The sequence below is a fragment of the Glossina fuscipes genome, unplaced genomic scaffold, assembly GCF_014805625.2.
Source record: "Glossina fuscipes isolate IAEA_lab_2018 unplaced genomic scaffold, Yale_Gfus_2 2, whole genome shotgun sequence".
NCBI lineage: Eukaryota > Metazoa > Arthropoda > Insecta > Diptera > Glossinidae > Glossina > Glossina fuscipes.
In genome coordinates this window covers 30,646,324-30,659,423 of record NW_023998416.1, presented here as the reverse complement: position 1 = coordinate 30,659,423, position 13,100 = coordinate 30,646,324, and the positions used below count along the sequence as shown (strand labels likewise).

Here is a 13,100-nt window from a genome sequence, read left to right as displayed (position 1 = left end):
AAATAATGGGAAATCTAACAAAATTTCAATATAAAGACGTGAACATGATATCTTTACAATAGATGTCTCTTGTCCTCAATTATTTACTATAATAAGGAGTATTAAGCTTTTTTAGCAAGTCAATTGTTCTACAAGTACCCCTCAATGGAAAAACTTTATATGTTGGAATCAAATTTGCATCCAAAGGTTTCAGTTCTGGTTTACCCCTTGAAATTTATTTCTCAACAAAGTTGGTGTACGAAAATGTTTCTAAGCAATTTTTTGTCAACAACCTGTTTAAAAAGAACAAGAGAGAGACGGGAGAGGGAGAGGGAGAGAGAAAGATAGTGAGAACCGGAGATGAAGAAAGTGAGGTAGAGAGAAAGTACCAACGAAACTTGTAAGAGGAGAGCAAGTACTCAAAGGATGTAAAATGAACCTTTTTCTGAGATAAAACGGAAGTATGATGCAATGCAATGTGTAACAAATTCAATATTTTGCAATATCCTGAGAATAAAAAACTGTGTCAACATGTTTATGGGACTGACTCTTTATTGAATATATAAATACGAGTTTATATATAAAACACGAAGTTACGAACGAATAAATGAAATAAAACTTGTGATGGAGACGATGATTTTAACAGCAATCATGCAATGCGAGGAGAGCAAGCAAATTTACTTACAAACACACAAGGTGTATGTGCCTATGTCTGCTGCTGCTGCTGCTGTGTGTGTGTGTGTGCGTGTGCGTGTGTGTGTATGGGTGTATATGTGTATGTGTGTGTGGTGAATATGTATATGTAGTTTATGTTGCTAGACAATGAGCCAAAGAAAATTTTTTTGGGCAACAAAATAAAGGATTTAACAGGATACCAAGTGGCCTCAGTATCATTTGTGATTTCGCTGAGATTTGAACGCAATTGAAAAGTATAACGCATATATAAAATACTCTTACATACTTGTATATGCATATAGAGTACCGTTACATACGCACGTGTGCATGCGAATTCAATGAGATTTAAAGGACAAAACTCTATGCGGTGCGGCGACAGTGACTCGAACGTTCATCATTAAATGCAAAACATTGATTTAGTCATCTTTGGTTGTTGGCCAGAAACGGACGGCCATGACGCGACGTAAACGAGGTTACTTGTAATTTCAAGCTACATGAAATGACGGTTAGTGTGTATGCGCAGCTTGTGTCGTGAAGCGTATAAGGATAGAGAAGCTTAGAAAAAAACAAAAAAAGAAAAAAATTCATTTCTTCTTTTTTTTTACACCAAACAACGAAAATTGGAGAAGAAATCATCGTGCCATGTAAAGCAGTTGAGGTTCTCGTTACATATTGTTATTGCAGATGTAAAAGTGTAAACGAGATGTTTTGATGAATGTCTTTGATGATATTTTTTTTTTTTTGGCTTTTGTTTCTTTTATCGGTGGATAACACCAACTACCGACTACTATGTTTTGTGGTCCGTGCAACACTTAAATGAGTGTTGTAGTGCGGTTGTATATGTGTATGTTTAAGTGAATACGTTGTTGGCGGAAATGTTGACATCATTTTTAAAGTCTCTCATTCATCTAACGGTTTTTTTTTTTTAAGGTTGTTTGCAAGTGATTCCATTTAAAGCTCATTTATATATATATATATATATATATATATATATATATGTATATATATATGTGACGACAACGTTAACATTAAAAAGAGGCTTTTCAATGTTTTTTGCGACCAATGAAATGATAACTGGAATGATGTCATTTTATTGTCAAATTAATGGAAAATAAAACAACAAAATATAAAGAAAAAAACAAATAAAAATAAAGAAATGCAAGAAAATGAATTAAGTAAAATTATAAAAATGAATGCTTGCATTAATTCCCTTTGAATGGAATATTTATGGAGAGGAAAAAGTGCTAATATTTTAAGTAATCAAGTAAAATCCTTACAGCCCAAAGGATTAATGTGAAATGTAATCCAGCCCAGCCCTGCAACAATTGTGCATAGAATTTTAAATAAAAAAACAAAAGAAAAAAAAAAAACTTTTAAGCACAATTTTATAAGTAGAACATGTACAAGATTGCCATTATACACAGTCATCATTACCCACATCATCATTATCGTAGTGGATTATTTTAGATAATAGACAGCCGTACGTAATTTGCACCCATAGCAACAACAACAGCAGCAGCAGCAGCAGCAGTTTTATAATACTGCCAACCATGGATTTATTAACACTTTTATTGTGTTTCCTCCTTACGCCAAAGTATGGTAAGAAAGAGGATCACAAAAGACCTCCCAAGACATTATCTTTAAATGCATAATGCAATGTTATACTTATATTGTATCAGTTATTCTTCCTTTGTTTGTCGATAGGGGTCGGTCCGCTTGCCTCGAAAATTATATTATGTTAAGAGTGTATTTTATATTTGCAACATTATTGCAATACAACTGCAATGTGTATTGTTTTAGTGCAATTGCAACTGATTTGTCTTTTTGTGACATTAGCTCACATTTCAACTTTTGTCACACACACACACACACACACACACACACACACACATACACACATAATCTCATGTCCGCACCCACACACACACACACACACATACTTGTTGGATGTATAGTTGCTAGCCGACCCTATAACTGACTAACTGACATGTCATGTATACAACAACAACAGCAACAACAACAAGGACAATGACAACAATTGTTTATTACTTGGTTAGTCTCGTTCACTTCAGTTATGCTTTGAAAACAATTTACAAAATTTTCAACTCATGCATTGACATCATTTTCAGATTATTATTACTTCCGCTTTGTTATAAATCTGTTTATATGAAATATTCATTCATCTCTCTCTCTTTCTCTCTCTCTCTCTAACAAAACATCTAAACATCTTCATAAACTCAGTCAACTGGTCGAGTAGTCAGTCAGTCAGTTAATCTCATTCCCTTTCGCTTCTTTTGCCCTTTACCACTTACAACAAACCCGGTTTTACGCATTACGTTATATGATATGGCCGTAGCGTATATTAGTTAGAATTTTGCAGAAATTTAAACTTGTTAAGCAGTTTATTACCATAATGGCTTTTTTGCATATTTGCACATATTTGTTTGTATGCGTGTTTAAATATATCTGTGTTTTATGCCTTATTGTCCTGCTAGCATTCACAAGCATTCATGCACTTTACATTTATCTATATATATATGTATATATATATATAAATATATACACGGGAGTAGGAGTAGGAGAAATAACTGGCCGATGGTAGATGGTAGTAAGGTACCTATGGTAATTTGTAAAATTTTTTTTGTCTTTCGCAAAAGTCCATTTTCCCCCAGAAAGTCACTTTTGCATAAACGATATAAATCTAACAAGCACACACACACATTTATTTACAAAAATTTGAACAGCACAACCGTATATCCCGTATATTCGTGTCAATGCACTTGAGTAAAAGCTTCAATGTGTAGTGTTGTGTACTTTCATATTTCAAGTGTACTACAAAAATTTGTAATCATTAGAAAATATTTTGGCACACTCGAACAAATGACTTAAAAAACATATACATATAGTAATAATATTTATATAAAAGCAAGCTTAAAAAAGTCATAATCAGGCAAGGGCGACTTTTATAAACTCTGCATCACTTCGCCTGCAATACAATTCTTTACTCTTCACTTGCGATCTCATTGCCATGTAAAGGCTTACTTTCCTTGAGAATTCTTATATGAGAATGGAGTGAGAAAGCATTTGTGCTGGGTCCACACTTGGCATCATAAATTTATATGTCAATCGGTTATTATTAATTTATTTTTTATTTTAGAAAGTAAAGTAAAAATTGGACATTGCTGTCACATAAAAGTTTATCGAAGTTTCCTATGCAGAACAGATTTTTTACATTTATTTACTATGTCCGTAAACTATGTCTGATTTCTGTTGAAAAATATTAAAGATGGCAAATTGTTTTGTACAACGAGCTTCCGAATCATGTGATTTTGGAGGGGAGATGATTATATAAATGATTCCATTTAGTTTATCCTTGGACCAAAGAATATCAATGAATCGAAATTCATTAAATTTGGTGAATTGTATGCTGAACCAAAAAAAAAAAATAAAAAAATAAAGCACATTGACGAATGTCATACGATTAGACGGACAGACAATGCTAAATCAATTTAGAAAACAATTCTGAATCGATTTAGGGAGCCATTCTGGATTTGATTGATTTAATAAAGGGATGCATACGTTTCGAAATCATTTTGTATATGTTCGAACAACCTTAATATAGCCTTGTCACAATTGGTGTACGTTGTGGTAGGTGTGATGAAAACAAATTCACTCATCCGGTCTATTAGTTTTGTGTCCGTCTTGTAATGGCCAAAAGTACGCCTCAGTTACAAGGTTCTAAGTCAATTAATCAAAGTCCACACATCCATCCATCCGTTATTGAATTTTATTGCGGTTGTAAATATTTTACTAAAAAACTGAAAATAAAATATTATAATATGTTATCATATGTCAACTTTTAAAAGAAGGGTGTTTCCTGAAAGTCGTGCTTAAAAGGGTTACGCACATTTAAAAAGAAAATGGAAACGATAAGATTCTAAATGGAAATATTGTGAAGAAGAACATAGAAGAATTATAAAAAAAATCAAATAAGACCTAATGGCGATCGCACTATGGACACGCCCATCAAAAATTAACAAGCAAATTGCGGAACTATTGAGCTAAGACGCCAGCCACAACTATCTCTAGAGTTTCTTACTTTTATATACACATTTTCAATGCACTTAATTTAATGCAATCCGTGCGTACCGCGTGCGTACATCTATGCCTCGTTCAATATTACAGCAGCAAAGCATGTTTAGAAAAGAGCATTTTTAATCATTGTTGTTGTTTTTTTTTTTTAAATGACCAATCACTCAGATGATGTCCCTTGTAACATGGCATGTGTAATATGGCAAGGCTCAGAAAGAAGTGAGGAAAGAGAAAGAAGTGCGTACCCCTTGGTAAGTGGGATCTCATTATCATTATGAGCCCTATGTAGGTTTGCGGGAAAAATTATAAATCTATGGTTATGTAATAATTTACTTAAGTGCCTGTTCGCTCGCATACTACGCCGATGACTTGGCTATGTATAAATACGGCTTGAAATAGGTTGCAATATGGTTGCGATTATTTACGTGCAATCGAACATACTATAGGTGCATATCTTCGCTCTGCGAAATTAGCCAATGGCTAATATAAGTTAATCTTCGTTGGCAAGCGAATATTTTGATGTAAATGTTAGCAAAAATTTATTATAGACCAAATCAAAATTTCTATAAAAGAGAAGATGCAAGCACAACACAGAAGTGTCAGGTTGTTCCTGCACATATTGAGGCCAAGCTTGGAAAGTTTTTCTTCAGGTTGACAGTATTCTTGGAACGTGTACGCAAAAGCGTCACTTTAATTGAGTTACTTTTTCTATTTTCCTCCGGATGGATGAAGAGGCGGATTTCTTTTGCTCTTGCTTTTCAGAATTGTAAACAACGAAGCTTTGCAAATTTTTCATGACTAAGAGATCGTCCTTGAGATTGTTTTGAGCTTAAAGCCTCTGATCATTCGCTTTACCAGATAAGATTCAAATTAAAACGTCAGCTTGTCAGCGAGGGCTTGTTAGGTCCATCCATATTTAGTAAGAGTTATAAATTTGTATGTCTGCTTCTAAGTTTATGCGAAAACTTTTCCTGTTAAGCTATTATGTATGTTACGTTTTATTACTTTAACTTACGTTACTTTATAAGTGTATATGTATTCTAGTAAAAGAGATATTTGAGTGAAAAAAATTGCTCCCACAAGTGTTATGTAACAGTTACAATACATTATAGCAATATGACGCTTGCCAAACATGTTACTATTACAACACTCTTTTACTTAAACGTATTTTGTTTGCTTTTAAAATGGATTTTTAAAACATGTAAATACAGAGATGGAAGGTATCGAAGCACTTCGTCTGAAAGACATAATATATTTGTGTTTTATTCAAATAAAAATCAGATAACCTTCTCTATAAACATAACGATTATAGCTAAAGTGTAAACCCTTAAGTGCTCCCATTTTTATTTCGAAAGCATGCACTTATCCTTTACTCACTATCATGTATATATGTATATATACGTAAACTTTATATATACATAACTCCATACGTATAAGTTTGTTTAGACTTAACTTTCATATAAACTGAAAGTTCATTTTATGTATGTTACGCATGTATGCATGTTAAAGATATGTACTTGAAAATGTCATTTGAAAGATGCTCTCCTTACGGGTTTCGCCCAAATTATATGTTATGTGCTGTTTTTGATTTAAGAGAAAAAAATTGAAATTTGTTTAAATTTCTCTTGACAAATGTTCCCTTCATACGTAGTTGAAGCGCACTTCAAGATTCTCCATAATACTTTTATTTATTGTACAAGTCATACTACAGGATGTATTAACTTTGTACGGATGTATGCAACGCCCGGTATGACTTGAAGTAAACATGCTTCTATTGTATCAGACAATTGGCAATCATTTTCTCAACTGGCTCCAGTCCGCCTGTCCGTTTGGTATAGATCCTTGCCTGTCCCTGTTGAATTCTGCGTTCTCTATCTAAAAAAAAACCCTATTTTCTAGATGTTTTGATGAAATTTGATGCATGAACCGGTTTCGACCGTAGAACGAACTGCCTTGGAAATGAAATAATTAGTATTTCGATACTTTGATAATGTCATCGGTAATTAGCGTAGACCATTTACTGGTCGGTTTCGCCTGATTGCAACGTTTCACATTGTTTCCTTTCTATTTGTATATATTTTGTCAAACTTTATGATTCAACTTTAGATCAACATATTTCTTAGAGAGTTGTGCCAAATGATTGCTGCTAATGGCCATATCCGTAAATAGTCCTTCTTTCTAGAGCGTCTCATAGACAAAGTTTTTCCTTTTTATTTTGTTTATAATATTTCTAGTTAAACAACAGCAAGTTGGGAGAAGAGTTAAGGCAACAAAAGAAAAATTCTACAAAACATATTTTGCTGCAACCAGAGAAATTCCTTTTCGTATTCGTTTGTTAATTCTTCAACTCTATTGAGAACTAGTCCTTAATTAGTGAGATTGTTAGTATGAATATTTATATGCAACTAAAAGTATTCATTACCTTGGGAACGAAAATTAAAGCAAATCTTTATCAAATCAAATCTATACATGTATTTTTGTAACAAATCATACCATGATGTGCCTCGCAGGCTCACAGTCACAAAGGAATTGCGTACCTTAGATAGGAAGAAACAAACTGATCGAAAATTTGGGATAGAAACGGTGTGCAGCATTTTGGAATCTTAATCGCCGTATCATTTGATAACGTCCTTATGAGCCATGAGGTAAAGTAAATTTCATTTTTTTTTTTTTTTGGAAATGCAATATGAAATAATCGAACAATTTACGTTCAAGAGTCAATATGCACGGTTTAAGGTTAAGAGCAACCATTTCGTTTGTCTAGAACTCTCAAATTTTCTTTGCTTTAAGGATGAACTGAAAAGTCTCTCACTGCCTTCTAAAACATACTGTCTTGCATGTTGCTATCTCTTTGCAAATCTGTTTACCAATAATTTGTTCGAAATTTTCATTTTTCATTACTAGTCAAGATTCACTAGCACTTTTCTTCGAATTAATTAAAGAGAAGTAACATTTCGACGATCATTTCTTCCTGATTAAAACTCGGCTCAAGCAAAAGTTTCAAAAAACCCTTCTCCGTACCTATCATCGTAGTAACCGATACCGATACTATTGTGCTCACAGGAAGGAAGTAATGCTCTCCCTTAGAAAATCGGTAGCAACTACTTTATAATCGTACAAAATTAGTCCTTTCAGGCAAGAAATCTGATCTGATGTGGTTTTCATTTCAAATAATATTGAAAGCATTTATATAAACCTTCGTCACCATGTATGGACTATAGAAGAAAGCGAATCAATCGAAGTACTGGCAGATCACTATAATATCGTAGAGCTTGTGTGAAAAAATTTTCTTCTCGTTATGGTCTAAGTTATTACTTATCTTTTTCCTACTTAAAAAGTATTGAAAAATGGTCTCAATTATCTTTTTATTATTATAACATTGCATTTAGTCGAAGGAGGAAGTCAGCGTTCGCGGATTCAAATCCCAATGCGGTAGAGTTTACTTTGTACGTAGCTACAGCTCAATCGGTGAAGGCGTAAAACTTATCGATTGAGATCTCTATTTCTTTCTTTCTTTCTTTTTCCTCGCTTCTTTCTGACCATCACCGCGTTACGCGAATAGGGTAGACCCTCTGGGTGATTGGCCGCATAAAAAAAAGGGCCTAAATATATGTTGTTCTTATGTCTGAACGGAATCCTACAAATTGGATATGAATCGATATAGAAAAGTAAAGTTTTGCCATTTTTCCGAATAATGTTGTCCTCTTCTTTCCCACTTCTTTACAATTAACTCTTACCCTACAAAAGAAATATTTTATTTTAATTAGTCCAAGAAATCGCTAATGCGAAATTGCATTAGGTCTGTGAAGCAGGAATAAACGTCTCCCGTTAGAAAACAACTGAAACATGAAACACACAAAACAGCATTTTTTGGCGTCTATAGTTTCCTGTTCTTGTGTTAGGACTACAAGCAGCAAGCACATGGTCTTTGCGGTTGAAAATGTCGTATTTTCTACATATCAAGAACGTTAGACGTTTATCGAACATTCGATTTCGATTTAAGGGTTTTTTTTCTTTTTCTATTGTGTCCTATAAACTTTGTATAATCGTACTACCGTTTCCAAAATATTAAATACTAATAATAATGTGCAAGTGCACTAATAATAGTGTGCAGTTGTCATAGATGACAGCGTGAATCTTTCTGAATGGAGTGCAGCAGTGAGTACGTTTTTGTTTTTCCTTAAATCTGCTTACCACTGTACATAAAATCAATCTTGCGGAGAGGAAGGCAATGACGTTGCTTCAATAGTAGTAAAACAATAACAAAACACATGAAAACTTTTCATTATTTCTAGTCATCGTGTGAATGTGTTGTACTTAAATTTTACTTAAAAAATTACATTTTAGGACCTGGTAATTAGATATGAAAAGTATGTATTATTAAGTATGTATTTTACACCCACCATCGACGAATATTCATTTAGGTGAAACGTTCGCAATAGGCGGAAGAAAGCTTTAGAGGTCATAAAGCGAGATATTCTTGATCAGCACCAAATTCCGAATCGATCTCAGTACACTCATCTGTCCAGCGGCCCGCCTTTATATTATCTGCAGTAAGCATCCTCCTGGCCGTCAAAACAGAGATATCGCCTTTGAATTTGTCAGAAACACTCGAAATTGTTGCAAGTAGGTTAGTATTGAAAATAGGTCAGATCGACCAAAGGAAACAGCCACAGCGTAACTTAACGCGAAAAAGCTTTATTTCCAAACTAAGAAAAAAGGGATATATTATATTTGGCGGCAAAGTCCACCGTTTAATGACGGAAGGACTCACAATTTCTTGTAATAGAGTTTTTAAACTATATCCTTATATAGAAACGAGCTAAATTGTCATTATACCTTAAAGTCGTCAGAAGTTTTAGACCGGATTGTGAAGAGTCACAGAAAATCTGGTGCTACGTCTTAAATTGAACATAAATAGCCGATAATGACGGGGCACGGCCTAGCGCTTAACCAGATGAACTTTAATTTTAATTCAACTTATTTCCGTCACGTTGAGGATTACTTCAGTCTTTCCCTTATTCTCTTCCTCGCTCTGCACTATATAAACCTCTTAGATCGTATGCTCTCTATACGTTACTTTCATATCCTATTGTCTGTGTTTCATTGCTGTGGCATGTTTCTGTCACTATCTATCGCTTACTATGAACAGCGGTCCCCCGACAAAGGCATTCGTGGCTTAGTACTCGAAAGTATTTGAAAGAAAGGAACTTCTATTCGCGGACTTATACCACGAGAAATGGCTATACTAGATATTCGATCACAGTCGAAATCAATTGACTTATGTCATTTACTAAATTTACTTATAGGGTAACTGACGTATGAACGTCGTAGCGCGAAACGGGTAGAGCCTTTGGGTTCCTTCCAAACTGGCTTAATTTATGAATACGATTCGCGTCGTTGTCGTGTACCTCCATTTGCACATTTGATTGATCCTGTTTGCATTTGTCCGTCCGTTCATCCACTTATATGCTTACTCGAGTCTTAAAAAACTAAACGACATAGGATCGCGAGAACGTACGAAGAAATCGTCTTCACCATTTAAAGGGAAATTGAAATTTTACTGGCATTTGTATATAACCATATCGTGCAAATTATTCCACTGGAACTAACAACAAATGATTTAATGTTCAAAGATATATGAGACATACAACGAATAAAGGGAATAAATATTTGCTTTTCCTTCTTATCGAGTCCTTACAAAAATTTTTCAGACTTTTGTTCAGTAATTAACTGCCGTAATTAACTGTTGCTATTTGCAAGAGTCCAACGTAATTTCGACAAGGACTTATTCATGCATTCTTTCAAATTTCGGAAAGCTGAAGACCTGCAATAAAACTCACATGCGTACAATTTATTAAATAAGGAAATAAAATTCTTGGAATTTTTATTTCCCATAAACTAATAGAAATGAACTTCATTTTTCTCTAACGTTCACTATTAGAACTGAAAAGAGAAAATAAATTAATATTACTGGAAAAAGGGAAAAACAAGGAAAGATAGCAAAGAAGAAAAGTAGAGAAAATCATGTAAGAAAAATTTTTTTGCTTTACATCGAATAATACGCACCTGTTGTCTTAAGGTGAACGAATGGGAGCGGTTTTCGGTTTTTAGATGTTAGAAAACACCCTATTCGCATACGTGAGTCTAATGTATATCGAAACGATGTTGCGTGCACTTTACAATTTATGGATACAAATCCTGTATCATTTCGGTATTTTATATAAAAGATGGACATATGTGTGGACGTAGATTCTAACTGCGAGTGGACAGACCGCTCTGCAATCGCACAGACGAAAGGAAAATCGGACATGCGGATGGCATTAGTATCAACAAGCAAACAATCGAGAAAACAGACGGACAAAATTGATCACCTTTAATCAGAATTGAAATCTTAAGCCGAAAAAGAATTTATCCCCTTCTTTATAGGATTATTTTTTTCTGCTTTAGTAAAAGAATGAATTATAAAATCTATTCTCCGGCATATATAAAGGGGTCTTGTAAGATCTCTTGTTACACTAATAACGAATACGTATATATTTAGATATCGTGCATGTACTTTATTGATATACGTAATTCATTTTTGCAGCAGATGTTGCAACAGAGAAACTAAAAAATACAAAAATAATAAAACACATGCATTTATATCTTTTATAAGCCAAACACACACATACTCAGATGCTGAAATAAATCTATAAAACTTGTATAAAAACCATTTTTGTTTTTTTAATCCAGTTCAAATCAATTTTTCTAAAAGGAACCGCAAATGTTTGTTACATTGGAAAATAAATTAAATAAAGTTTTCTTTTCTTTGTTCATTACTGTTAGTGATGCTGTCTCAGCCTGAGTATGAAAAACTTATATTTTTATTCGATTGTAATATATTTGTCCTTGTTTTATAAATGCAAACATCTACGCCCATGTAGACATAGATTACATTAAATGCTTTCAAGTTTAAAAAAATCGCAATACAAAGGTTCTTCTGATAAGTCCTGGAAATATTGTAGTCTTAAAGAAGACTGTCCAAAACTGGTTTACTTCTCTTCTGAAATCTCTGGGGAAGAAGCAAATCATACAAAAAAGTATTTATATAACGAAGTTTCAAAATAAGGGATCACATGGAAAGTGGTTGGAAAAGCGATCTAAGCCGAAGGATTTTCAATAGCATTCGTCCTTGAAGTAAAACACGTTGGTGCGCCAAATTCCCTCACTATATCTCAATGATTGCGACCTGGCGATCAAATACAAGAAAATAAGAGAGAGGGACGGTTAGACGGACAGACATGCTTTGGTCAATGCAAAAAGTGACTCTGAATCGATCGGAAATAAATAAAGGTGCATCTAACTCTTACACTTTTAAGTGTCGCATACATCCGCGCAAACGTAATATGCTCAAGATTCACAAGTTACGCACGGTAAAAAAAGTGAAACAAGCATTTACCTATATAAACCTCACACTATATTATAATAGTAGTAGAAGTACGTACGATGAGTGTACACTTCCCTTTAATCAAGGGCAAAATAAAAACGCCTTACACACGTATACATGTATGTGCATATATATATATATATATATGTATTTTTGAGATTTTAAAAGTCAGAAAAGTTGAAATAAAAAATTGAAATTATTTTATCTTATTTATTTTCAATTTCAATAGGTCGTGTTTTAAAGTGCACTAAATGCACTTTCAATATTTTACAAATGCAAAAAAAATGCTTCCAGCGTAAATGTTGAAATAGCTTTAGGAAAACTTTTAAAAAAACGATATCAATTTCAAGTATTGTTATGTGAAATTCCGATTATTATAATATTTTTTAATTAAGTTCGTATCACACCCACTTTTCGATATACGGTAATGGTATATAAATTATTTGAAACAAAATTAATGTTTTTTCCACGAAAAATCAGTTCATATCAGTTCAAAGAAATCTACTCTTACTTTACGTAACAAAAATGTACAGTGCGAAAATCGTTATTAATTTTCAGTTTCAAAATCTACTCATTTTGCTTTCATATTCAGCGTATTCTACCCCAACCCCTAACATTAAATTGTGAAGCTCTTTTTTGCAATCTTCTTTTATCTTAATGGCCTTAAGTGACCCCTTAAGTATTCAATCGACTTCAACCCTTTTTTTCTTCGGCTAACTTTCAATTCAATTTCATTTGATTGCCGTTCTTTGAAAATCACTGTGAGATGTTTCCATGACCTACAAGCCATCAGTTGTCCAAAGTGCTTATTTCCAAGATGCTTCCGGGGATTTACATTCGCTTCGCCATAGAAAGACAATGTCACTTATTGACCCATTTTTATACCCGCCATCGATGGCGGCCCGGATGAGGGGTCAAAACGTTT

General features: G+C 33.6%; 1 protein-coding gene across 4 annotated transcripts in view; it reads left to right on the top strand.

Moving 5' to 3' along the window:
• Positions 1-869: 869 nt before the first annotated feature.
• Positions 870-13,100, top strand: part of LOC119634031 (neural cell adhesion molecule 2) — a 33,115-nt gene continuing 20,884 nt past the window's right edge. The window contains exons 1-3 of one of the 4 annotated variants that reach the window (XM_038027936.1): positions 870-1,298; positions 1,484-1,498; positions 1,934-2,253. In XM_038027936.1, coding sequence (XP_037883864.1) covers positions 2,205-2,253 — 49 coding nt within the window. In that variant the 5' untranslated portion in view covers positions 870-1,298; positions 1,484-1,498; positions 1,934-2,204. Of the gene's footprint in view, positions 1,299-1,483; positions 1,499-1,690; positions 2,254-13,100 lie in introns of all 4 variants that reach the window. The other 3 variants (XM_038027938.1, XM_038027935.1, XM_038027937.1) reach the window with 3 other exon arrangements.